At 47.0% G+C, this 22,676-nt stretch overlaps 1 protein-coding gene across 16 annotated transcripts in view; it reads right to left on the reverse strand.

The window, feature by feature from the left end:
* Tubgcp2 (tubulin gamma complex component 2) overlaps positions 1-22,676 on the reverse strand; it is a 26,489-nt gene continuing 3,813 nt past the window's right edge. For 4 of the 16 annotated variants that reach the window (XM_087561199.1, XM_087561210.1, XM_087561206.1 and 1 more), the window contains 17 exons: positions 21,300-21,485; positions 19,925-20,053; positions 18,898-19,074; positions 17,785-17,944; positions 12,284-12,491; positions 11,828-12,027; positions 11,194-11,383; positions 10,392-10,537; positions 9,590-9,770; positions 9,137-9,317; positions 5,988-6,160; positions 5,577-5,705; positions 4,220-4,340; positions 3,766-3,909; positions 3,018-3,134; positions 1,886-2,049; positions 1-1,285 (listed from right to left, as the gene is read on the reverse strand). In XM_087561199.1, coding sequence (XP_087417325.1) covers positions 1,150-1,285; positions 1,886-2,049; positions 3,018-3,134; positions 3,766-3,909; positions 4,220-4,340; positions 5,577-5,705; positions 5,988-6,160; positions 9,137-9,317; positions 9,590-9,770; positions 10,392-10,537; positions 11,194-11,383; positions 11,828-12,027; positions 12,284-12,491; positions 17,785-17,944; positions 18,898-19,074; positions 19,925-20,053; positions 21,300-21,449 — 2,706 coding nt within the window. In that variant the 5' untranslated portion in view covers positions 21,450-21,485 and the 3' untranslated portion in view covers positions 1-1,149. 16 annotated transcript variants of the gene reach the window in all.

The raw sequence follows: 22,676 nt of genomic DNA on the forward strand, positions 1-22,676 counted from the left end.
TTTCAATGTCAAACAGTTAAAGTCTGGGTGACCTTACTGTGGTCCAGGCAGCTTGCATTTTTATTCCTTCTGTTGAGTACATACATGTACATATGTGCTTGTGCATGTGGAGCTGAGACTGACACCAGATAATATCCTCAATTACTCTCCACCTTCTTTTTTATTTATTTATTTTATTTTATTTATTTTTTTTCCGGAGCTGGGGACCAAACCCAGGGCCTTGTGCTTGCTAGGCTCTACCACTGAGCTAAATCCCCAACCCCACCTTCTTTTTTTTTTTTTTTTTTTTTTTTGGTTCTTTTTTTCGGAGCTGGGGACCGAACCCAGGGCCTTGCGCTTCCTAGGTAAGCGCTCTACCACTGAGCTAAATCCCCAACCCCACCTTCTTTTTTAATTCATTTGTTTATCTTGAGATGGGTCCCTCAGTGAACCTAGAACTCATGACTCACCTAGACTGGCTGGCCAGCCAGCCCTAGGAATCCGCCTACCTCTACCCCCAGCACTGGGAATATAGAAGTGTTCCACTACACTCAGCATTTAAAGTAGGTGGTGTGCTGACTAGACTTATGTCAATTTCATACACGCTGAAGTCATTTTAGAAGAGGGAATCTCAACTGAGAAAATGTCCCATGAGATTGTCCTGTGGTGCATTTCCTTGATTAGTGCTTGATATGGGAAGGAGGGACCAGCTCAATGTGGGCGGTGGTGCTTCTGAGCTGGTCCTGATCCTGGGTATGATGGGAAAGCAGGCTGAGTAAAACACGGGGAAGCCAGTACGCAGCGTTCTACATGGCCTCTGCATCAGTTCCTGTCTCTAGGTTCCTGCTCTGACCGTCCTGGATGGTGCACTAGACTACAAGGTATAAGCTGGAACAAACCCTATCCTTGCTTTTGCTTATGGTGTCTCATCATAGCAACAGAAGCTCTAACTAAGACAGGTGGTAAGGATCTGAATTTAGGTCCTCATATTTGCACAGAAAACATTTTCCTGATTGAGCCATCTCTCTAGCTCTCTGGAAAGCTTCTAAAAGGAAATCTAACACCTTGAAAAAAGGAAATCATTGAGCCAAGATGGAAACTCATACCATATTTAAGCAGTAATAACGTATAACACCCAGGTTCCAGAAATATGATATTTAACAAGTAAGCTCATTGAGCAGGAATGGCCACCCTGGATGCTGGTGCTGGGGGTCCCCTTGGGACAGGCACTTGGGGGGCAGCTTTCTGACTCCTTTCTGCAGACAGACGTTCCAGGCGTTCCGCATAGAAACCATTGAAATCTAGCCTTAAGAGGAGGGAAAAGGGTGTTAGAAAAACTCCAGGCAGAAGCTTGTCCAGGCTGAGAAGATACATTGGATCTACAATGATTTCTCCATGTGGCAACGGGTCAGTGACAGATAGACCCCAGGGCCTCTTCTGGGCAGAGGGAGGGGCATGCTCACCTGACAGTGCATGGGCACACTAGCAGGTCTCAATCCCAGTGGGTCTAATTGTGCGCCATTGGTTAGGGTCCTCATTACCCAGAGTCTCCTGGCAATGGGAGTCTGAGGGTGGCCCAGGCTTGGGAAGCCTGGCCGAGATTTTCAGTGCTAGAGACCTCAGAAAGGAGGGCATTACAGGGTGGCAAAGGACACCAAATGGTCCCAGTGTATAAACTAGTGCTTTTCAAAGGACCATTCAGGAATGCTATCGAATTCCTGGATGAAGCCAGAGTCCCACCCTATCCCAGTGGTAAGCAAACACCCCCCAACCAGAGTATTCACAGCTGGCCCCCTCCTGCCATAGCCTTTGCCCAATGGGCGCCTGATGCTGAGGCTCTGGAGAACAGGGTGGTGGTGAAAGCAGACCGCAGGGCTGGGCTGTAAAGTCAGGAAGTGTTACCTACCTGGAGATGACACTGGCCATGCCGTGTTCACAGTCACTGGTGCTGTAGACACTTAGTCGGGCCAGCAAATCAAGAAGATGGGCAGAGAAGTTTTTGTCAAAGTTGTTGATGGTGGCCTCGAAGCCGGAGGACAGCTGAGGAGTGTCCACATGCTCAGGCAGGTGCTGAAATAGAGCCCAGAGCGCAGTATGGTTACTGGGGAGTTACAGCATGGGCTTCCCTTCCTGTCACTTCGTTTTAGTTCTGAGGTTAGACTGCTGCTACCATACTTGAAGCTGGCGTGATTCTTCTACCACTGCCTCCTGAGTGCTGGGATCACAGGCGGTGCCACCACTTCTGGCTCTCTGTTTTGGAGACAGAGTCTCATGTTGTCCAGGCTGGCCTTGAACTTACTTTGAATGCCCAATCCTCCTGGCTCTACCCTCCAAGTGTTGGGACTACTGGTACATGCTAGTACCTAGCATCCCTAGTTTTTTAATGAAAGAAATTAGTTCTGCCTTGTTCCCATGTTATAAAAGATGGGAACAGAACACAGGCTTTGGTCTAATTTCAGGGCTACTGCTGTTTTCCTCCTGGCCACTAAGAAGCAAGGATAGACCTCTCTCCAACTGCCCTTGGCATAGCGCCCTCATATGCTCTCACACTATCTCCCATTTGCCAGCTCCTGACTATGAATCCCAGAGGCTTCATAGGTCATCTGGATCAATGGACTAATCAGGGAAAAGCACGTTAGCCAGGCAAAGTTTGTGCTCTAGGGCAGCCCGGCTTGCCCCACACAATACTGTTGTATAGATGGCTCCCAACACTCTGGAGGCCAGATGTCTGGAGGCTCACTGTTGAGAAGAAGGAAGACTCTAACTTCAGGACCTGTGTTTTCCCCTTAACTGAGGTAAACGCCAGGGAAAGCTAATAGAAGGTCTCTGTTTTAGTCAAACTTGCTATGGAGCTGAATCTGGTTCTGAACAACTGATCCTCCTGCCTCCACGTTCCAAGTGCTGGGATTCTAGGTATAAGTACCACACCAGGCTTTATAATGGTTGTCTTGTTTAAGGTTTTATTTTCTTAAGTTTGCAGTGCTAATACGTAGCAGCTGAGTAGGAAGGTCTTTCTGACAAGCCCCATGGCCACATACCTTCCTGGCAGGCTCCTTCCGGGGACGATCATCAATCCGCTCACTCTCTGGGGGTGGCCCCTGCACACTACCCTGATCCAGTGTCAGACGGCCTAGTTCACTGTCCAGTTTCATACTCTGTGTAAATTTCTAAAGGTGAGTCATGAGGAAAGGTTATGGTTAGCCTCACACACAGTGCTCCACAAGACAGCAAGTACCAACAGGGGCACAGCACCCAACCTAGAGACACAGGAACACAAAGCTGTGGGCAGGATGTTAGTTAGTTCTTAGCATTCCCAGGTCTACATTTTTCAGTGACTATCAACTGAGTTTTCTAAGAACATAGTTCCCTAGGTGGGAATTAACATGGCCCCTACACATCTAAGGAATGAGCTTCCAGCCCTGTTCACTCTATAGCCTAGCACCTCCGACATCTTCTATCTCCTGATGGCTCTCAAGTGCGGCCTAAAGAGTGCCTGGCTCCCAGCATCCTCCAGCCCAGAGACCCCAGACTACCCTGTCACTCACATTTTCTGCTTACTTTGGACAAGTGCTCGTGATAAGTTTAACCACGTTTAATGCATTTGGAAGAGGCCTGAGACAGAGACCAGCACAAGAGACACTGTGAGAAATAAGGTGGGCCCTGGGAAGCTTCACAGCCAGAAAGGGATGGACTGGAGCCCTGCAAGGGCAGAAGTTGTGGGACAGAGAGCAGCATGTGGTAACAGCCTAGACATCACACGCGCTCATGCTGCCTCCTTGTCCTCACCTGCATACAGTTGGTGAACATGACGCACACGGACATGAGCTTGGAGAAAACCTTCAGCAGCTCAGGGTTGGTCAGCATGCAGTCCTTCAGGCAGTTGTCAAGGAAACTTGTGTGGTGGCCAAGGACATCGTCAATGTTGGAGGCCTGCAAGCAAAAGTCCGAGACCTCACCGAAGATACTGGGCATGTGGTTTTCAGTTCTGGCTTGGTACTCTACTGCCTACACACTGCCACTGTCTCAATGGGCCTGTGATCTCTTAGAGCCTACTTGTCTCTCTCCCTTCTTTCTGTCTCCCCTCACCTCTCATGAACATAGGCAGCAAGCAGGCAGATGGGAGGCTGTGGACAGTTTTGTGGCTGCCATGACACCTAGCTAGCACATGATGGTGCTATGAAATGCACTCTGGCTGGGAAAGAGCCTTTCAGATACTATAATTTATAGAGCAGAAACTCACAGATTTCAGGTTTTTCTCAAGGATGTGCCAGGTCGGTTCCATTACTTCAAACATCATGTAGTACTGAATATTCTGGACGAAGTTGAGCATTCGCTGCCGCAACGTGAAAGCACCAGCAAACCTGAGTGCAGAGGAAACAGGTACTGAGGAGGCGATGCAGGCTCAGCTCGAAGCACATGTAATGCATGGTGATGGCTTCCGTCTCCAACTCCACAGCAGAGTGACCTCTCATGACCCTAGCTCTCCAATGCTGACAGTTCAGACACAGGGACAATGACAACAACAAGATATCTCAGTGCTGAGGTCTGAGGACATCCATTCCCACCTCTGGCTTCATCAGGGTGTCACATAAATGTCCTACCCAGTACAACTCTTACTCCTCTGCATCCTGAAAAGGGAGTGCCAACTAGCCTTACCATGGAGACATAGAGCAGGATCTACACCACCCAGAGTGGATGTGGAAGTTTGAATGACATGTCCCTAGTCGGTGGCTGTTTGGGGAGGCTTAGGATGTGCAGCCTTACTGGAAGAAGTATGTTAGTGGGGGTAGACTTTGAGGTTTCAAATAACTAGCAGCGTTTGCGACCTCACTATCTTCTGCTTCTCTTCAAGCTGTGAGCTCTGAGCTGCTGTTTCAGCTGCCATTTCTGCCTGCTTACTGCCATGCTCCTTGCCATGGCTCTCCTCTGGAACCACACGTCCAAAATAAACTTTCTTTCATATCTTGTCTTGGTGTTTCATTACAGCAGTAAAGAAGTAAGACGCCAGGTAATGCCAAGAACTAACCACCACCATGGCTGCCTCCACACACTTTCTACTGGGACAGTTTTTTTCCCAGATCTATTTTCTTTTTAATTATAGGTATGTGTGGTGTGTATGTGGTATCCATGAATGCAAATGCCCACAGAGGCCAGAAGAGGACCCCTTGGAGCTGGAGTTATAGGTGGAGTGAGCTGTCCAGTGTGGGTATAAGGAGTAGAACTGTGGTCATCTGCAAGAGCATTCCATGCCCTTAACCCCTGAGCCACCTCTCCAGTTTCCTGAGACAAATTCTTAGGAAATGTGACCCTCAAACTTTACTTTAAACATCATCCAGCTCCACACACTAGTGTACAAAAGGTCACCAGAACACTTCCTAGTACTTACTGCCCTATGTACTCAGGAAGAGGGAATACAGAGAGGGGCTTGTGTGCTATAGACGGAGTCTAGAAGTCAGTCTATGAGGATCTGGACAGTGAGTGCACAGCTAGTGGTAGTCATGGAAACGGATAAGCTAGAAGTGACTTTCAAACAATGTTTTCAAAGACCCAGAGCAGAGCCACTTTCCTTAGAACGTTAGAGGGCAAAACAGACACACCACTTGGCGGAGTGTAGCGCATGCTGCTTGGCTGTCTTGTTGCTGATCCAGACACTGCAGAGCTGTCGCTCCACGTGCTTGCAGTAGAACATGTGTCGGAAGAGCATCTGGTAGCGGGTGAGTGCCTTCCTGCAAAGAGGGGCATGTCAGCAACCTGGACGAGGCAGCCTGTACTTCTATCTACAGGTTGGCACCAACAGACAGCAAGAACAGCCTAGCATCCTGCAGTGAGGCTGCCCAAGCAGGCAGTTATGATTCCCATCCACCCCTGCACTGAGCTGGAAAAGCAACCAAGTTTCTAATACTAGTTATTAGAGGTTAAATACCAACTGAAAACCCTTAACTGAAAGGTCAGCGCTCAGTGGTGAGCACTTGCCTGACCATAAATGGCCTGGGTCACATAAGCCTCACCTGTTAATAATCAGTGACAAGGGCCATTTGACCATATAGTCAAAGGAGAAAGCCTCGAGACCACTCAGAGTGAGCTCCGTGGGGTCAGCATGGGTCATTGCCTTCTCTTGCTTGGTCTCTATGGCCAGAACCCGCAAAAGCTGAGTGATAAGGTCGTGAGGCATCAGGTCAATCTGGGAAAGTGAAAGAAAAGATGCACACAAAATTGTCTTAGACTTCACCTATCTGTGAATGAAACTGGGAAGCAAGAACATTTCTTAAAGGCTAACCACCCACTGAGAACCCTTAGCAGAGGAAGGCAGAGCTATGTGAGTTCAAGGCCAGCCTGGCATTCGTAGTAAGTTCCAAGACAGTCAGGGATATGCAGAGACCCTGCTCCAAAAGAAAAACTTAGCTTGGGATGAATGCTGTGCACTGGTGAGCACTTGCCTGGCATGTGTAAGGTTCTAGGTTCTACCCACAGCACCGCACAGGAAAAAAATTACATCAAAACACCTTCCATTAAAATGGAAGAGAACATAAAGGAACCTTGCTTTTTTTTTATATTTACTAATTTATTAATTATATATAAGTACACTGTACCTGTCTTCAGACACACCAGAAGAGGGCATCAGCTCTCATTACAAATGGTTGTGTCACCATGTGGTTGCTGGGATTTGAACTCAAGACCTCTGGAAGAGCAGTCAGTGCTCTTAACCACTGAGTCATCTCTGCAGCCTGGAAACTTGCTTTTTAAAGAATTATTTTTATATTATGTGTATCTGTGAGTACATGTATATATGTAAAATGTGTACATCTGGTGCCTGTGGAGCTAAGAGAGCATCATACTGGAACTAAAGATACAAGCTACTCAATTTGGGAGCTGGGAACCAAACCCAGGTCCTCTGCAAAAGCAGCAAACACTCTCTGTACTGGCTAGTTTTGTCAAACTGATACAAACTAGAGCTATCTGGAAAAAGAGACTCTCAAGAAAATGCCTTTACCTTGCCTACAGGTAGGTCTACAGTGCATTTTCTTAATTAGCAATTGATGTGGAGTTACCGAAGCTAAAGTGGGTGATAATACCCTTGGGCTGTTGGTCTTAGGTTTTATAAGAAAGCAGGCTGAGCACGTCATGAGGTCCAAGGCAGTGAGCAGTATTCCTCTGTGGCCTGTTCACCAGCTCCTGCCTCCTGACCTGTTTGAGTTCCTGCCCTCAGTGATGGACTGTGTGTGGAACTGTGAGCTGAAATAAACCCATCCCAAGCTGCTTTTGGTCATGGTGTTTATCACAGCAATAGAAACCCAAGATAACTTTGAACAACTAACCCATCTCTCCAGGTCTTAAATCAACATTTTAAATGTCTCTGTTGTTGCTATTATGAATGAGGAACCGTAGGAGAAACTGAATACATCTTACAAGTGAAGATCTTTTATTTTACCTGTGAAGTGACGCATACTTGGTGAGATACGTGAAAGTCATTATTATGGACAAACAATACTGTTTACATTAACAATTAAATACTTGTTAGAGCCAACCACATGCCAGTTTGATAAGAGTTCCTGTAAGACATAAATATATGTCCACAAAGACACAAAATATAAAGACAAGAAAAGTAAAGCATAAAGAATAAAGGAAGAGGGTTGGGGATTTAGCTCAGTGGTAGAGCACTTGCCTAGGAAGCGCAAGGCCCTGGGTTCGGTCCCCAGCTCCGAAAAAAAGAACCAAAAAAAAAAAAAAAAAAAAAAGAATAAAGGAAGAAAAGCAAAAACAGCTCCTGAGCAAGGCAAACGCTCACCACTTGCTAACAGTCATGAACGTGTAGACCCTCTACTCCTGCTTGTCAAAGTAGCACAGGTGGGGACATCAGGTGAGCAGACATGACTCATTTGCCCCACAGCCAGCACCTGAGATGGCTCTTGTGTGGTCCACCTGGATGATCAGGTCAGACTGCCATTAGGAATAATGCACCCTACACAATAACTCCTGAACTTAATAAGAGATCCAGAAATACATGAAGAACAGAATTGCAAGGAAAACCAAGTTCTCAGGAACAGGGGAGCCTCAGCCTCACTCTCGTAACAGATGGAAGCTGTGTGCACAGCACTGAGAACCATCCAAGACCTGCCAAGAGAGGAAGAGCCCATGCAGAATCCCAGCACCATCATGATGTTATAAAACTTACATGAAATAGTGAGGTTAAAACTAAGTAAGAGAGCTGGAGAACCCAGGTTCAGTTCCCAGCACCCACACAGTGGCCCACAACTGTCTGTAACTCCAGGTCCTGGGATCCATGCCTTCCTCTGTCCTCTGCACACATGTGTTGCACAGGTATGTGTGCAAGCAAAATATCCACACATATAAAATAAAAATTAAAAACAAAAAAATCCTAAGCAACAGAAGAAAATCCTGAAAATTTACAACTAAATGGAAACAAATCACTAAAGAAATCATAGAGCCTCTTGAAATAGGGGAAAATAAAGCATCCTAAAATAGCCTAACTTCAAAATTCAAGAAACTACCAACAGAAAGTAGGCCCAAAGCTAACAGAAACAATAAGCTGAAGAGACAAAGAGAAAGGAAGGAAGTACTAAAACCAAGACTGAGTTCCTAAGAACATCAGTGGGACTGACAAGCTCTCAGTTCCATGAGGGAGGAAAGAGGACAAACCACGGGACCCAGAGATGAAAGTGGAGTTCTCCTGCAACCTTAGAAACCATAACAGCTCTTACTGCATGGCCGCAAACACACACCCTGTTGATGGCAACAGAAATGTACTGGTGGCCAGGATGAACTCTGGAAGCAGAAGTTATGGAAGACCTCAACCAGCATGAAATGAAGCCTTGATGCAGTATCTCCCAGAGAAAAGAGCCCTGACAGACCCTGAATAACTCACACCACTCCCCAAACCTGAGGAAGAAAGAGCATCCGTCCACCTACACTCCGTGAGGGGTTGGCCTGATTTGACACTGACATGGACCAAACTCACAGGAAAATTACAAACAGTGTCTCCTGTGAGACCAGACACAAATCTCTTAACAAAATGCTTGCAAGCCAGTGTCCTCTGAAATAGGAAGAACATCCGGTAGGACACCCTCACTGGGCCCTGCTATGTGTTCACTCCAGTGTAGCGGAAGCAAGGTGCCATGATGGTAAACACCACACTCACCTTGAGGTCGTCTTTGAAGGGGTCAGTGTTGGCAGTGCTCATTCTCAGGGCCAGCTCCAACAGAGCCTCCAGGCGTGTGGGCGTAATGTCCTCTACTGGCTTCCTGAGCTCCTCCTCAGTCAGGTCCATGAAGTGCACAAAGAAGTCCCCCTGGTCCATCAGGAAGTAGCGCTTGATGGACCTGTGCCAGGGTTGTTGAACATATAACCTGACCTCTGCCTTCAACATACAAGGAAGAGGTTTGAGACATGGAGCTGCTCTGCTCAGACACGGAAGGGGAGGGACTGACAGCAAGGAGCTGAGAGACCTGTTGGCTTGCATGGTCTGAGAACTAGAGAACGGAAACCCTGCCACCTCACACTGGGGCTGCAGGGAGCCCTTATAGAGATAAAAATGTAGTTGCTAAGAGGAACATTCTACTTTCAGCCCCTTGGATACAAAGTGAAGTCCAACCTCAGGTGGGCCACCAGCTCCTTCTCCTCCATGAGGAAGTCCAGCAGCACTTTGCTGGCATAATTGAACGCTTTCTCAATCTGCTCCACATATGCCCGCTCTTTGAGGGTATAGATGATCTCTTTGGCTACGGGACAGGTGACATCATGACCACATTCTCTGACCACATTTAGGTATTTTCCTGAGAACAAAAAGAAAAAGGAAGGTGGACTCAGTATCCCTGTACATGCTGAGTCTCAGGCCTGGGCCTTTATGACGCCAATCAAACATGGGGAAGTAGGCCAGACATGAGGTACAATTTGTTTCCTGGAAAGATTGTGCAATAGTTTTTCAGGTCTGTATTTTATAGGAAGGATTTTGAAAAGCCTTGAGAGATAGATTGCTAAGTAATCTCCTAGCCCTTTCTGATTCTGTTCAGCTTTCAGAGCAGAGCACTATGTTAAGGCCCCAAGGATTTGCCTAATCTCTACATCAGTCCCTATCCTGTGCAATAAAACTAAAAGATGCAGCTGGCCTGGAAGGTGTGGGTTCCTCATGGCTTTTCTTTGCTATATGATGGAGTTAGATGTAAAACCCAAGATAGAAGGCTTTGTCTGAGGCAGACAGCGTCCTGATTAGGGGGCTGAATAAAGTGATGGAGAACTAGGGCCAACCAGTGGCTAGAAGCTCAGGGTAGTAGGCCATTCCCAGCTAAGTCATCTTCAGGGGCAGAGGGCCTGGAAGGCTGTGATGACCCACGGGTCCCATGACACAGCATGAAGAGGCCATTGACCTCCTTGGAGAGCGGTCCAAGCATAGTCACCTGTGCTGAGGATCTTGCCTGCTACCTTCTGCAGGAAGGATGGGATCTGCTGTGGCAGCACAGTGTAGCGCTGGTCCCAGTACTTGTCATTGTAGTCCTCCTGTATCTTCTCCTTCCGCAGCTCGTGCTCCTCCACCATGAACTCACTGGAAGTCACACAGTGTTTCAGGCCACTACAGGACAAGCCTGGACAACCTCGGGGTGGTCACATACTTCCAGCCTTACTTGGGAGCAGGAGTCTAATTTGCAGAGCTGGGTGGCTTCTTCCCTACTCTTGCATTATGGCAACAGGACAGACATATGGCTTGTCCTGGGTACACAGGTTTATCAACAACAGAATCAGACCCTCCCACAGAGCTTCAAGAACCATTTACCTGTGGCCAGAAGGAAACCGCGTCCCCTACTAGGCCCATCACACCAAATTCTCCTGTTTGGCCCCTCCATAAAGAAACACAAGGCCCACCCTACGGTAGAGCACACGCAAGGCCTGGGCTTCACACGCAAGGCCTGGGCTTCCTTCATCCCCAGTTCTCTATCAACTGGTCATTTGCTTTACATAATCAAAGGCATCATGCTCAAGTGACACACTATTCAACCATGTGGAAGCAGTAAGGACGTGGGCTCCAGAGTTAATACCAGTGTTCCTCATTCAACAGATAAAGCTGCAAGGCAGTGAGTGAGTGACACACGCTCCTCAGCTCACAGCCATTGTGTTGATGTTGAGGACTTGTGTCTGGCACCCGCAGAGCCTACTGCACCGTGAGCGTCCAAGTGAAAGGTGTCTGGCACCCGCAGAGCCTACCTGTATGGGTCGTGAATGACGCCTCTGTAGATCCACTCCTCCAGGATCTCAAAGTAAGGAGCGCTGGCCGCCTTGGTCAGATAGAGGCACAGCTCCTGTGCCTGGCTGTCCCCTGTGTAGTTGAAGCTCCTATCATGGAGAAGGCTCAGCGTCGACCCGCCAACACACTCGCCTTTATCCACGGAGGTGGCTGTGGGCAGAAAGGGGTGGCTCACTACCCAGACATCTAAGCACCCCTGGTGGATAGGAGCCCCAGCAAGCCAGGTACCATGTTCCGATGCCAAGGCTACAGTTGCTAATAAGACTGATCAAGAAAAGCCTCCAGGCCTAGCACGGTGGCACACGCCCAAACCTCAGCACTTGGGAGGCTGAAGCAAGGCGACTGCAAGTAAGAGGCCAGTGCGGACTGTACAACTGAGTTCGCTAACTAGTCTAGAACACAGAAGAGGACCTTGTTTCAACAACAAGAGAAAGGAAATGCACTGGAGCCTTCCTTATATAGGTCACTAAAACAAGATGTGACAAGAACTTTGCCTTGCCACCATGCCACCAGAGAGCGTTATGAATGACCAGCCCCAGACAGAATGGCCCTGCCATGCCTTAGGGAGCCCTCCACCTGCCAGCAGGTCCGCACCAAGGGAGGCCAGGATGTCAATGGTACGCATGGCTGGCTGGATGTAGAACCAGAGCTTCTGCAGCGAGAGGAGGCCCTGCCTGTGTAGCTGTTCCAGTTGTGTGACGAGAATCAGGTATTCCTTCACCAGGGTTCTCATGGCAGCAGCCAAGGCATGGTTCACCTGCCCATATTCAAATGAAGACTTCTCCTCAATGAACCTACAGCAAAGATACATCAGGCATTATGAGGGAGAGCTAAATTTCCAAACAAAAGTTGAGCTACTCCAAGTCCCCCTCTCACCTAAAGAGCAAATTACTCACTCCAGTACTAAGAGCCAACGGGACTCTGTGGTATTAAGAGTCAAGATAGGGGTTGGTGACTCATAGGCTCTTCAAAATTTCTTAGGAAGAAGGGAGAATCACAAGCCAGGAAAGAACTTTATCAGGGAGGTGGCTGGTCACACTGGGGACTCACCTGGTCACAGTAGAGTAGCTGGCAGCCACAGGGAGGATTCTGTTTACTAGCTCCCGGATGGACAGGTCCAGGTTGGGATCTACAAGGAAGGTACGGTTCTGCCTCCCAGCCAAAGGCTGAGCAGTGATGTACCTGCCATCCACTCCCACAAGCACATAGAGCAGATCTTCCACCACTGCTGACTCCTGGGAGGCCAAGGGCAATGTACCTGCAAGGCACAGGCAACAGTAGATGCTAAGATTCCCATGCCATTGGCTCTATAGCCTTACCAACCTCCTCTGTGACCTCTTTCTTGTACACACAAGAATGGAACGCGGAAGTGATTTCCTCTTATGATTTGAATATGACATGTTGCACAGATTCTGTGTTTTCCTCAGTTGGTGGCACTAGTTGGTAGGTTCTGGAAAGCTCAGGACATAGGACATGGCTATAGGAAGTAGGACACTACAGATCCCCAGCTCTTTCCTTGATCTGCTTCCTGTCTATATACAAGGTACAACCTTTCCACCACACTCTTTTGATGCGCTGATGTTCTGATCATGATGAGGGCCCAGAATCAATGGAGCCAAGGATATTAGCTAAAATCTGAAACTGTGGGCCCTGACAAAACCCCTTCTACTTTTAAGATGTTCTCTAGTCACAGCTATGCAAAAGTATCAAATACAGAAAGTTGGTACCAATAAGTTACATTGTTGCTATGACTAAACCTGACCAAGTGGTTCTTAGGAACTGACTTGTGGGAAGAAAGTGGAAATGTTTAGAAATACAGGCTGAAGAAGCCTAGAATTTAAGCAAACTCTATGGGCAATTCTTGTAAGCTCAGATGATCAGATACCATTAGAGTGAACTGCAGGCTTACGAGGCTTCAGATAGAAACAAAACCTGGAAGCCACTTGGGTCACATTTTAGCAAAGAATTTTTCTTTATACTATTTGTGCCCTGAAAATTTGTGAGTATGAGCCTAAGTGTAATAGATCAGTTGAATTTGGTGAGGCAATTTTGAAGCATTCATTATTCAAGCTATGACAAGATTATTCGAGGTTCCTTTTATATGGGTTTTACAATGAGAATGAGGGGAAAAGGAGCAAAGCATGAAGATTTGAGGAATTTCAGATAGATTAGGAAAGCCCATGAAAAACTGCCTGGGGCTTAGATAGAGTTCAGCACCATTAAAAAGAACGCAATTAAACGGTGTCTCTAGGACACAGCAGGACTGACAGACACGCGCGTGTGAACTCAGAGGCCGTGACAGCACGCACAAGGCCTGCACATGTTCAGACAAGACATGGTTCCAGCACTGAAGGGGAAGTAGGCATGAAGTTCCACCCTAAGCAAGAAGCAATTTGCAATTGATATTCACTGGGAGAAGGGAAATCTGTTTCTCCAATGGAGTGTCACTGGGTTCATAAATCATAGGGCACTCCCCATGCCTAGGACTATTAGCCAACACAAAATTAGCTTCAAGAATTTTTTGGTGGGGTTTTTGTATGTATGTGTGTGTGTGTGTGTGTGTGTGTGTGTATGTATGTATGTATGTATTTGTCTTATTGGTATTTTGATTGTTTGCTTTGAATTTTGTTTTAAACATGAGAGAAAGATAAAGTTGGATAGGTAGGGAGGTGAGAGGGTTTGGAAGGAGTTTGGGAAGAGAAAACGTGATCAAAATGTATTGTATGAAAAACATTACCATAAAATAAATAAAAAGCCAAAGGCAAAACCAAAAAGCAGCAGCAGCCAGCTGTTGGAGATTATGTCTGCCTGATACTCAGGAGCCCCTAGGCTCCGTCCTTGGTACTAGAAGAATAAAGCCAACCGCTTTGCATCTGAACCACAGGAAAGAGGCCCTGTGGATGCCTTAAGAACCGGCCAGACCCCAGCCCCTGCTCCTGCCCAGCTATTCTCCTCTGAGTCCTATAGAGTGGAAGTGCTTACTCTGTGTCACTGTATCTTGGAATTATGAAACTTTTGTTTTATAGAGGCTCACTCCTTGAGTTTCAGAGACACTCTGGACTTTGAAAAATGGTGGAAACGTTAAGACTTGGTTACTTTGGAGAGGAACTAGATGTGTTTTATATCATGAGATGGCCATGGACCTCTGAGGGCTAACAAGAAACAAAATGACTTGCATATGAAATGTTTTCCTATATGAAACTTGGTCTCACCTGGCGCCACCATTTTGGGAGATCCTGGAAACTTTAAAAGATATCGTTAGATGAAGTGGGGTAGTAGTGGGTCTACTTTCAAGGTTATACCTGGTCCTTAGCCCACTCTTGCTCTCTGCTTCCTGTTCACCATAAGGTAAACAGGGTCCAGGTGCCAAAATTCTGTCTCAGCAGACCCAACAGAGCCAATGACCACATTCAAAACCATGAGACCAAAATAATCTTTCCTCCCATAAGTCATATATGTCAGGTATTAGGTCAGAGTGGTGAGAAAGCTAACCCAACCTAAGTGTGCAGCATTTGTCACCACAGCTGAGTAAGTCTGTACTTCTCCAATGAAAAAGGTTTCCTTGCTTCTTAGCCAGGCCACCACTGGAGAGCAGCAGCCATGGCCCTGCACTACCCCATGGCCGTGGGCCTCAACAAGAGCCACAAGGTGAGGAAGAGTGTCAGCAAGTCGAGACACAGCTGGCGCCTCACCAAGCACACCAAGTTTGTGTGGGACATGATCTTGGAGGTGTGTGGCTTCGCACCCTACAAGTGGCTTCAAGTGGAGTTGCTTCAAGTGTCCAAAGACAAGAGCGCACTCAAGTTCAGCAAGAAGTGGGGAGGCATGCAAGTCCATGCCAAGAGAAAGCAAGAGAAGCTGAGCAACATGTTGGCAGCCATGAGGAAGGCGGCAGCCAAGAAAGATTAATGAACCCTCCCCCTCGATAAAAGATCATTCTTACAGTTTGTAAAAAAAAAAAAAAAAAGTTTCCTTTAAAAAGACATCACTGGGGGCTGGGGATTTAGCTCAGTGGTAGAGCGCTTACCTAGGAAGCGCAAGGCCCTGGGTTCGGTCCCCAGCTCCGAAAAAAAGAACCAAAAAAAAAAAAAAAAAAAAAAGACATCACTGGCCAGGCATGGTGGCATACAACTTCAGTCCCAACACTTGGGAGGAAGAGGCAGGTGGATCTCTGAGAGGCTCGGGGCAGTATGGCCTACACAGTGATTTCCAGGACAACCATGGCTACATACTGAGCCCCTATATAAAACTCAAAACAAATGAATAGGACACCACATGTCAAATGTCAAGAAAATGCTTACTTCTATATCAACAGGACAAGATGTTGGTCACAGCTCACCTACTGAGGTGGCTCTGTCTCAGCCATCCTGTCTCACTCAGCATGGCTTTCCCTCCTGTCCCCACATGCCTGACATGTGCTGGTGTCATTCAGGAAACAACCTGGGCCTGAAAGCATGGAGAAGTGTCACACAATGCACTTTGCACTTCATAAAACCTCTTCGTGGGCCTTGCATATCCACCACTGCAGAGGGCAGAAGTGGCACATGCAAAGCTCTATGTGCGGCTGCCTTCCAGTCCCAGGTCAAGACCTCTAGCTTATAGCAATGCCTTTGAATTCCAAGTTCCAGCTCTCACTTTACTCCACTGGCTTTCCTCTTGATGGGCAAAACCACAATTCTAATCTCTATGGTTTGTGACAGCTGTTCTGTGTGTTTCCTAAATGGCAGGACCTTCTAAGAATAGCTCTGACCTCTGTATAGGTTATTTCTGAGCCTACCACTCTCTGTTCATGGGCAGCATAAGTCCTCCATGGTGAGACAGAGGGACTCTCCACTCCTCAGTATTTATATCATTACTGGAATGCTGCGAATCACCTTGCTTACTCTAATGACCACTGGTAGCTCCTCACTGCCAAGCATGGGTCTGGCAGATACTCTGCACTTCTAATCAACACCTGAGCATAGTAGATGCTAGCTAGCCCTGTCCCCATATCAGCATGCCTGTATAGGGAAAACAAACAAACAAAATGAACCAGCATCATACACTGTATTAGGTGTGACAAGGAAGGACAAAGAAGGGGTGACTATTGCCGATCTTCAGTTGCGCTCTGAAGGGGTTGGAAATACAATGTGTAAATACCTGAGGTAACGGACCTGGCTTATCTGACTGGCATGCTGGGCCTAAGTGGAAAATGGAGCTCAAGGGCCAGAAGAGCCAGCCTGGGCAAACTGTCAGGGTTTTGTTGAGGGTGGGGGCATTTAGGGCTGTCACTGGACAGGCTCACCTGAGACTCAGCCCTGTATTGAAAGTGGGCTCTAGCTATGCCTACAGGAAGTATGGGAACTACAAGAAGAGGAGAAAGATGAGGTTGTCAAGATCCGTGCCCCCACATGAAGCCATGGTCACTGGGATTAAGGTAATGAAAGGAAGACTGCTTGCTTGGGCACACTCACTGCCTTTCAACGTTCAACAACTACAGGTGTCAGTAAGCCATTGGGGAGGTGGCAGGTACAGCGGCAGAATGGCCTTAGGTGACATAAAGTTTACCTGGACACTTCAAAGCAGAGATGGAGGAGGTAGATCTGGGACTAATCCCAAGGAGCAGAGGCAATGGAAAAAGACAGGGAGCTTGCTGGAAAGAGTGGTTGGAAGGGCAGAGTTGGAACAACTGGAGAAATGATGACTCATGATGCTAAGTGAGGCTGAAGATGGTGAAATCCAATAGGAAGGAACCCTGAGGGACACGCGCTATGCAGAAAAGTAAGGTCTAAGGTTGAGGCTCTGTCAAGGATGGTGATTATGCTTACCACAGGAGTCTGTGTAGAGAAAGGAGAGCAGACAGGAAAGGGGACAATAACTTCTACCAGGTGACAGGATAGGTGACAACTAGGTAAATGCCAACACTGCAAACAAGTCCACAGCAGAAAGACAGCCGTCTCTACCGTCCCATGAACTTGCAGCAGAATCATGTCTGCTTGGGGACAGGAGCAAACACTCAATTTGTCTAACAGCCCTATAAGGTGTTTCCAAAGGTGACAGTAGACCTCTGCACTAACACCATACAGAACTCATGAGCTGTGGCAAGGCACACCACTTTAGGATTCTCTTAAACTGGGGCCGCCATCAAACGGGCAGGAAACCACACATAAGCTATGCCAATCCAAATTTTCATATTTTGATCTGAGAAGACTCTGCGGGTTGCATGTAGTCTGTGGTATGCCAATACACACATCTTAGAATCCCAAGAACCTGCTCTCAAACAGCAGAGCTGTTAAACAGATACAACTTTTCAGACTTTGTGAGCACAGCACTAATGCTGGATGTAGAATAACAGATCACTTTTCAGGAAAGTGTCCTGCTGGCCCTGTGTCTGCACACCCGTGCACAGCCCAGAGGCCAGCTCCAACTGTCCTAAGGCTCTGGCAGGAGGAATGCAAGAACAAGCACTTCAAGTTCTCCGGGCCTCAGTGTGTCACTCATGGTTTCACAGCCAGCTGAGGCACATGCAAGCAAACAGAGAAACTCCTAGGCATCAGAAATTCATCACATACCTATAGGCAAAGTTGTGTCTGAGCTCAAGCCCGAACCAATCAGGAAATCTCCAGCCAGTGTTGGTCTCTCATATACCCATGCTGGGAAGACTGGGAGGGGCTGGCCTGAATTTTTTTTGTTCTGTTTGTCTCGAAGCATCTTTCTTGTAAGTTCCAGAGACTAGTAACGGCATTTTTAAAAACAAAAACAAAATATACTAAAGTGCAAATAAAACCAAGATATCTATGGAAATTAACACATCTTTGGCATAGAAAAAGTCCATGGTTTTAGGACATAGGACATTCAATCTTCTTTAAAGAGGAGACATGGTTCTAACTACCCATGACAACATCTGGAACTAAGAACAAGAGAGCCAGGCCCTCTCAAGGTCTCTGCCCAATAAGGAACCCACAAGTGTCAGGGCATCAGCTATGGGGGCCATGGGAAAGTATCTGCATGTTACAAAGTGTTTCACATCAGGACACAAAGCAGAAAGAGCCTGAATCGGGTTTTTTTAGCAGCTGAATAAGACAGGGGTTAGCAACTGACATAAATCCTTACCCTATGGAGAAGGCCAACCACAAAGGCTACATACAGGCTATATGCTAGGCCATGCACAGAGTACTGCCCTTCCTGGGAGATTTACAACCAGAGGTCGAAAAAACTGGCCACTTTGGAAGTAGCAACTTAGCTCTGCAGGCCTGCGTGTCACACAGGGGACGCCGTGTGAAAGCAATGAGAAACTGGCACAGGGATATACCTGAAAGACTGTGCACATGGTGGCTCTAAGAGGACTTGAAACTCACAAAATGACCAGCGTGAAGCAGAATAAATCCAAGCAGCAGCAAGTCAAGGTGGGAAGGGGATAACCTTGAGGAAACAATCTGGTAATTTAAAAAGTACTACCGTGTTGGAAACGGTCACAAATTCCAGTAGGGAACTATGATGTGTGCTGGCTTAGATGCACTGCATGTGGACTGGGCCAGGCCCTCTCTGCACTGTTTACCCTGATAAGTCAGAATTATGACTGAAGAACACAATCCAGCCTTAGCCTCACTATGTCAGATTAGTTTTTACTAAGAGTAGACATATCTGCTTAGCTAGCAAATTGTGGACCATGGTAGATCTGGTACCTGCTGCAGTGTGGAGCCTGTAGCCACACTGCCAAGCTGCTTCCTCAGTTCCTCTAGCTCCTGTGTGGACATCTTAGAGGCTGCAACAGGGATGCTGAAACCGGTGGCACTGCTGGCTGCAGCACTAGCTGCAAGTTCAGCTCTTTCCTTTGCATTCTGTTGCAAATACTGAAGTGTCTGAAAACACACAAAACCATGCATTCACACTACGCCACCAAAGCTCAGTGTTCTACCACATGTCACGTCACCGAAACACCAGGGGAAAGAACGCCCACAGCCTTCTTTGATAGTCAAGCCTTAATTCCCCTGAGTGAACAAACTCCTCTGCACTCTGCCTACAGCACCCAGGCTGCAGTACCACTTCCCTTTCTGTCCCAGTGGCTGGCATACACCCCTGCATTGATGGAGAGTGGGCCTCAATGACTGCTCACTGGCTCCACACCGACACAGGACACGTGCAGATGCGCCTGCCTCATGCGTCTACACCCGTGTTTCCTGGTCTATGCCATTCTGAGTCAAGCTTACTATGAGTCACTGTATCTATGGTTTAGAAATGAAATGCCTTTCCAAAAGAGTCACATCTTAAAGGCTCAGTCCCCGGCTGGTGATGCTATTGAGAGGGGAATGGATCATGAAGGCTCTAACTTTATCAATGAATTAACTTGTCAATAACACAAACTGAATTTCTTTCCAGTTGCCATGAGGGCAGCAGCTCTGTCACCTCTCTACTAAGCTACTCCTGATGTTCCAGCCCCAAAGAAAGCAGACTGAAACCATAAACCAACACAACTATTTCCCTGTAAGTTTTCCGGTACCCTTCCAGTATGGAAAGGCTAACATTCACCAGCACATGCCTTCCAAGCATTGTCCTCATGAGGCACAGCTCCATCATGAGAGCAGAGCAGGACATGCAGAAGTAAATGTACCCCAGGCTCCTTGAGAAGACAAGGCACTCAGTGGAGACACTGGAGGGTGTTTTCAGTGTCCCCAAAGCAGGTGTGGTGATGCAGGTGAGGCAGACGCTTACCTCTTTGTCTTCTGTGAGTTTTGATAACAGGTACACCAGTGGGTCAAGGTTCCTTGTATTTTTAGATTTCAGTTCATCATATTTCTTTAAAAAGTCCTCAGGCGTTCGAGAAAACTCTGCAATTTTGACCTCAAATCACAAGCATGTAAGTAATTTAATAATGGTAACAAATCAGATACTAAAAAAAAACTTCAAGAAAATGAAACACAAAAAAATAAACCAAATTTGAATTAAGTTAATTTAATTTGAGTTAAGTTAATTTGAGTTAAGTAATCACATCTCTAAACTAAACATCAAGTCAATGTCTTTGGTCCACCGAAGCGAGCCTCTCTTCATCTGTAATTTCTCAGTGATATGCCCACAGGCCTAGGAGCACTCACAATTCCCCTCCCAGCCCACACATCCTTTCACAGCTTGAGCTCACTGCCTCTCAGACTTACTGCCTGCACCGACTCAGGGGTTCCACTCAGCCATGCTTACCGATCTGGCTACAAACTGAGTGCGCGCTTCCCGAGCCATGCTCCACCCAATTCGTCTGCCGTACTGGAGCCACTACGCTCTTACATAACTGAAGCATGCAGTGCCCACAGAGACCAGAAAAGGGCATCAGATTCCCTAGAACTAGAGTTACAGATGGTTATGAGCCACCATGAGAGGAGCTAGAAACTGAACCAAGTCCCTGCAAGAGCTGCAAAAAAGTAGTGTTCTATTTATGGTTTTAGGTAAAAAACAATCATATTTTTAGTAGATTTCAAATTCAAAGATATCGTTTGTTAAAGATGTACAATTTTGAATTAATAAATAAGGAAATAATACTGGAGTCAGGTGTTGTGTTGCGCACAACTTTAATCCCAGCACTCAGGAGACAGATCTTTGTGATTTCAAAGCCAGCCTGGTCTACATATCTACATAGTGTGTTTCAGACCAGAGAAAAGGGAAGAAAGAGAGGAGAAAAAAAACCCCTGAAATTCCAATGTGATTAATGAGTAGCTTCCCTTTTCCCACCCAGTAGTTTTGCATATACTAAGTCTCCTCCACAGGGAAGAGGGGAGGACTGTGTAAGGTTTGAGGCTTCTCTCTCTCTTTCTCTCTCTCTCTCTCTCTCTCTCTCTCTCTCTCTCTCTGGACATACACTGATTCGTCTCTATAATCGGGTGAAGAACAGGAGCTATTTATTGCCAGGAACCAGAAGACTAGCAGAGCACAGAAAGTGCCAGGTTCAAAGGAGGCACACACCAAGTGCTGCTGTCCCAGCATTAGCCTTGCTGGGGCTATCAGGAGAGACTCCCATCCCCACAGCCCTAGGATAAGTACCCGCACCCATGGCCCTGCACCTGTAGGCCTCTATGGTCCTGTATCAGAAGTAGGTGCTCACCTTGGCACTGTGGGCAGACACTGTTGTCGTAACATATGGTGTCCGGTTCTTCTGCAGCAGGTCAATGTAGACCTCAGCCCCGTCCCCACCATGGATACGCAGCAGGCTGAGCAGCTCATTGACATCATGGTGAATCCGAAATTCACTCATAATTTAGCTCTGAGACACCAACATACCAATGTTTTCCTAAAGGCAGAAAGAAAGCTGTTTATAAAATTAAAGCCAAAAAATGTCTCTTGATTGATTCAAGCCTTTGTCAACAAGACCATTGACAAGATTATGTCAACCATCAGCCTCTCCCCTTCCCTGGCAGGTTGAGCTATCAAAACTCTCGCTGTGCTGTACCCATGTCCACAGAGCTTCCAATTGTTTCCCAGCTCACATCAGCATTTAAAGAGCCAGTTATACCAGGTAAATCACTGAAATGGACCCCGCAAGCCTGGTTCTCACTCCTGCTTCAGTCCATCGTCATGTTACCATGGGCGACCAAGGAGCAGATCTGCTATTTTATCTCAGCTTTTCTGGCCCTTGCTGGGCAGACACAATGATCATGTCCTTGAGGGAGCTTGCACCAGCCAAGGTTACTGCCTTTGTCCTGACATATTAAAACTTCCCACTCTTGGGGGTTGGGGATTTAGCTCAGTGGTAGAGCGCTTGCCTAGCAAGCGCAAGGCCCTGGGTTCAGTCCCCAGCTCCGAACAAAAGAAAAGGGAAAAAGAGGGAAAAACAAACAAACAAACAAACAAACAAAAAAAAAAACCAAAAAAAACCTTCCCACTCCTAAGGCCATACCCAGTTCCTAAACCACGAACTGTTAGGTGGTATCTCCGTCCACATACTTGTATGGCCTTCTTTTTTGTACTCTAAAACCTTCAATGTTTTCTTTTCTAGTCCAAGTCTGGCTACAAAAAAATTTTAGGTAGGTAAGATTTCTAAATATTCCAGCTTTTACTGATTCTCTGACCAGGTCCAGTTAAACTAGGGTCTAGACACTGGGCATAAATAGTGAAAATCAAAACAGCTTGAGACTGTAACCCCAGAAATTGAGGGGCCGTGATGGTTTGTATATGCTTGGCTTAGGGAGTGGCACTATTGGCAGGTGTGTCCCTGTTGGAGTAGGTGTGTCACTGTGAGTGTGGGCTATAAGACTCTCATTCTAGCTGCCTGGAAGCTAGTATTCTGCTAGCAGCCTTCAGAAGAAGATGTAGAACTCTCAGCTCCTCCTGCACCATGCCTGCCTGGACATTGCCTTGCTCCTGCCCTGATGATAATGGACTAAACCTCTGAACCTGTAAGCCAGCCCCAATTAATGTTGTCCTTATAAGACTTGGCTTGGTCATAGTGTCTGTTCATAGCAGTAAAACCTTAATGAAGACA

This window comes from Rattus norvegicus, chromosome 1 (assembly GCF_021556685.1).
Source record: "Rattus norvegicus strain SHRSP/BbbUtx chromosome 1, alternate assembly SHRSP_T2T, whole genome shotgun sequence".
NCBI lineage: Eukaryota > Metazoa > Chordata > Mammalia > Rodentia > Muridae > Rattus > Rattus norvegicus.